General features: G+C 40.2%; 1 protein-coding gene across 1 annotated transcript; it reads right to left on the reverse strand.

The window, feature by feature from the left end:
- On the reverse strand, positions 1-2,440 carry LOC134817599 (uncharacterized). Its single transcript, XM_063826818.1, has 5 exons — positions 2,347-2,440; positions 2,019-2,191; positions 1,583-1,816; positions 1,181-1,299; positions 1-1,009 (listed from the first exon to the last, which is right to left on the reverse strand). Exons 1-5 carry the CDS (start codon positions 2,423-2,425, stop codon positions 799-801), a joined length of 816 nt encoding a protein of 271 aa, XP_063682888.1. The 5' UTR covers positions 2,426-2,440; the 3' UTR covers positions 1-798.

Consider the following 2,440-nt stretch of genomic DNA (forward strand, 5'->3'; position numbering starts at 1 on the left):
ACCGGGTCCCGAAATTCAAAATTGTAGTCAGTGTTTGGTGTTGTTCTCTTTTTTTGTTTTTTGGAAGGACATGAACAATAACAATAATGAATTTTTAAATCTCGTCACAACTATTTCTCGCAAAACCCTGCACATTGTTAACGGTACCGTTCACAGTACCGTTCACAGTACCGTTCACAGTACTGGTCACAGTACCGTTCACAGTACTGTTCACAGTACTGGTAACAGTACCGTTCACAGTACTGGTCACAGTACCGTTCACAGTACCGTTCACAGTACCGTTCACAGTACCGTTCACAGTACTGGTCACAGTACCGTTCACAGTACCGTTCACAGTACCGTTCACAGTACCGTTCACAGTACCGTTCACAGTACCGTTCACAGTACTGGTCACAGTACTGGTCACAGTACCGTTCACAGTACCGTTCACAGTACCGTTCACAGTACTGGTCACAGTACCGTTCACAGTACCGGTCACAGTACCGTTCACAGTACCGTTCACAGTACCGTTCACAGTACCGTTCACAGTACCGTTCACAGTACCGGTCACAGTACCGGTCACCACAGTACTGGTCACAGTACCGTTCACAGTACCGTTCACAGTACCGTTCAACGTACCGTTCACAGTACCGTTCACAGTACCGTTCACAGTACCGGTCACAGTACCGGTCACAGTACCGGTCACAGTACCGTTAACATAGTACAGAGCTCCGGGAGAAGTAGAGGAAATTAAAATATAAAATAAAAAGCTCCTTCTTTGTTTTATTTGGGCGAGGGCACTCCACGTAGAAAATCTGCTCAATGTGCGCCACTTTTCTTCGCATAGTAGGCTGCAAGAAATTTTGGTCCTTGGGTCAGCATAGGTAACTCCCAATTTGATCTACTGATTTTCATACTGGATATGCACTGGAATGGTAGATGGTTGAGGTTGTGCTTATCCAGTCTTGAAGAATTGTCACTCCTGTCCTTTTTAGTTTTGCTGTTAGCAGCCTGTTTGCAGCTGATCCTCCTGTGAGAGTACCGAAATTAGTAATTCAAATTGTTATTAGTATTACCTTAATTTCAAAATTGCATCACAATAAAATCTATAAACGGTACATTTTTCAATTAAGTGGCTGGCCCGATGGAAATCAGGATTCATTATCGTTTCACAATTTCTGACTCCAATTCCCATTCCTACCTGGAGGATGTACTGCCGGTCGTACAAGTTGAAGCATCTTGGAATTCAGCTTGGACTTGGAGGGCACATTTCACATCTTTTACCTCTTTGTTCATAGATGTCGTTTTCGTCTCAAAATCCTGTAATAAGTTAAATCATTTAAGTTATTGTTAGTGTAAATTAACGTAAAAATCATAACTACCTTTACTTATCGGACAATATTTGAACGGACATTAAAATGAGATCCTTCAGCGTCCAATTAATCTCCGTTCAAATTAAGTCCGAGGAGGGTAAAAGTTAAGCATTTAAAATTACAATTGTCTGTTTCGAAGCCATTATACAGACCAACCGTCCAACCAATCATTCTTATCTTGCAGATTCCGAGATGAAAATTCAATAAACTTTTACATTATTTCAGCTCACCTTTTTGAGATTTTCGATTTCATCCTTGTAAGCTGCTAAATCTTCTTTAGCCCTCGTCACAGCTAGGTCTAACTCCCGCGCTAAAGCATCTGCTCTTTTAGTAGCGGCTGTTAAATCCTCCTGTCTATTCAGTCGTGACTGTAGGATTAGTGATCTTGATATTTCAAAGGATCGCTCCTCTTTAGCCAGCTGGCGTCTTAGACCGAAAATTGTGTCTTTCTGGCTCCACTTTTCCTGAGGAATAAATTAGTTATGGCAATGAAATTGTATTTGTACTAATCATTATATTTTCAGAAAAAATAAGGTTCGACAGCAGATTGATCAACCTTTATCCTATAATTGCTTATAGGTATAACACTATAACAAGTTGAGAAATATATTTAGTATGGTGACATGACAGGTGACAGGTGGTTTGATATAAAAATAACTCTTTCACCTTTTCGAGGAGCTCTACTTTTTCTTTGAGCAGGTCATTCTCCGATGTCAAGATTTCAATCTCGTCTTTGAGAACACCTTTTTCGTTCGTTTCAAACCAAATCTGGCATTTATAAGTGTCCTTTTCCTCGATCAGTTGCCCCAGTTGTTGAAGAGCTACTTCTCTTCTTTGCTCTGAGTAAGAATGTTGGTCAGCTCTCACAAAGTCACTATCTCACTATGAAATTCAAATGCTAAACAAAATACAAATGTATGCAGCATGACTGGTGACTGATAAAAGACCAACATTTTCAAGTCGAAAATTGTTAACACAGTTTGAATATAAGCACCTAAAGAGTTGAGCGGGGCTGGTCGTCTTGTTCGAGAACATCTTCGAATAGCAGTTTGGATTGCTTTTTGAAATCCCATTGAAGATATTGTATT

Source organism: Bolinopsis microptera, chromosome 6 (assembly GCF_026151205.1).
Source record: "Bolinopsis microptera isolate Bmic1 chromosome 6, MBARI_Bmic_1.0, whole genome shotgun sequence".
NCBI lineage: Eukaryota > Metazoa > Ctenophora > Tentaculata > Lobata > Bolinopsidae > Bolinopsis > Bolinopsis microptera.

What these genes read in the sequence shown, in the direction of transcription:
- LOC134817599 (XM_063826818.1), bottom strand. Translation starts at nt 2,425, where the DNA reads ATGGGATTTCAAAAAGCAATCCAAACTGCTATTCGAAGATGTTCTCGA. An exon ending in AAGTAGAGCTCCTCGAAAAG is followed by an intron (nt 1,817 to 2,018) that starts GTGAAAGAGTTA and finishes TTTATTCCTCAG; the next exon opens with GAAAAGTGGAGCCAGAAAGA. An exon ending in AAATCGAAAATCTCAAAAAG is followed by an intron (nt 1,300 to 1,582) that starts GTGAGCTGAAAT and finishes AACTTATTACAG; the next exon opens with GATTTTGAGACGAAAACGAC.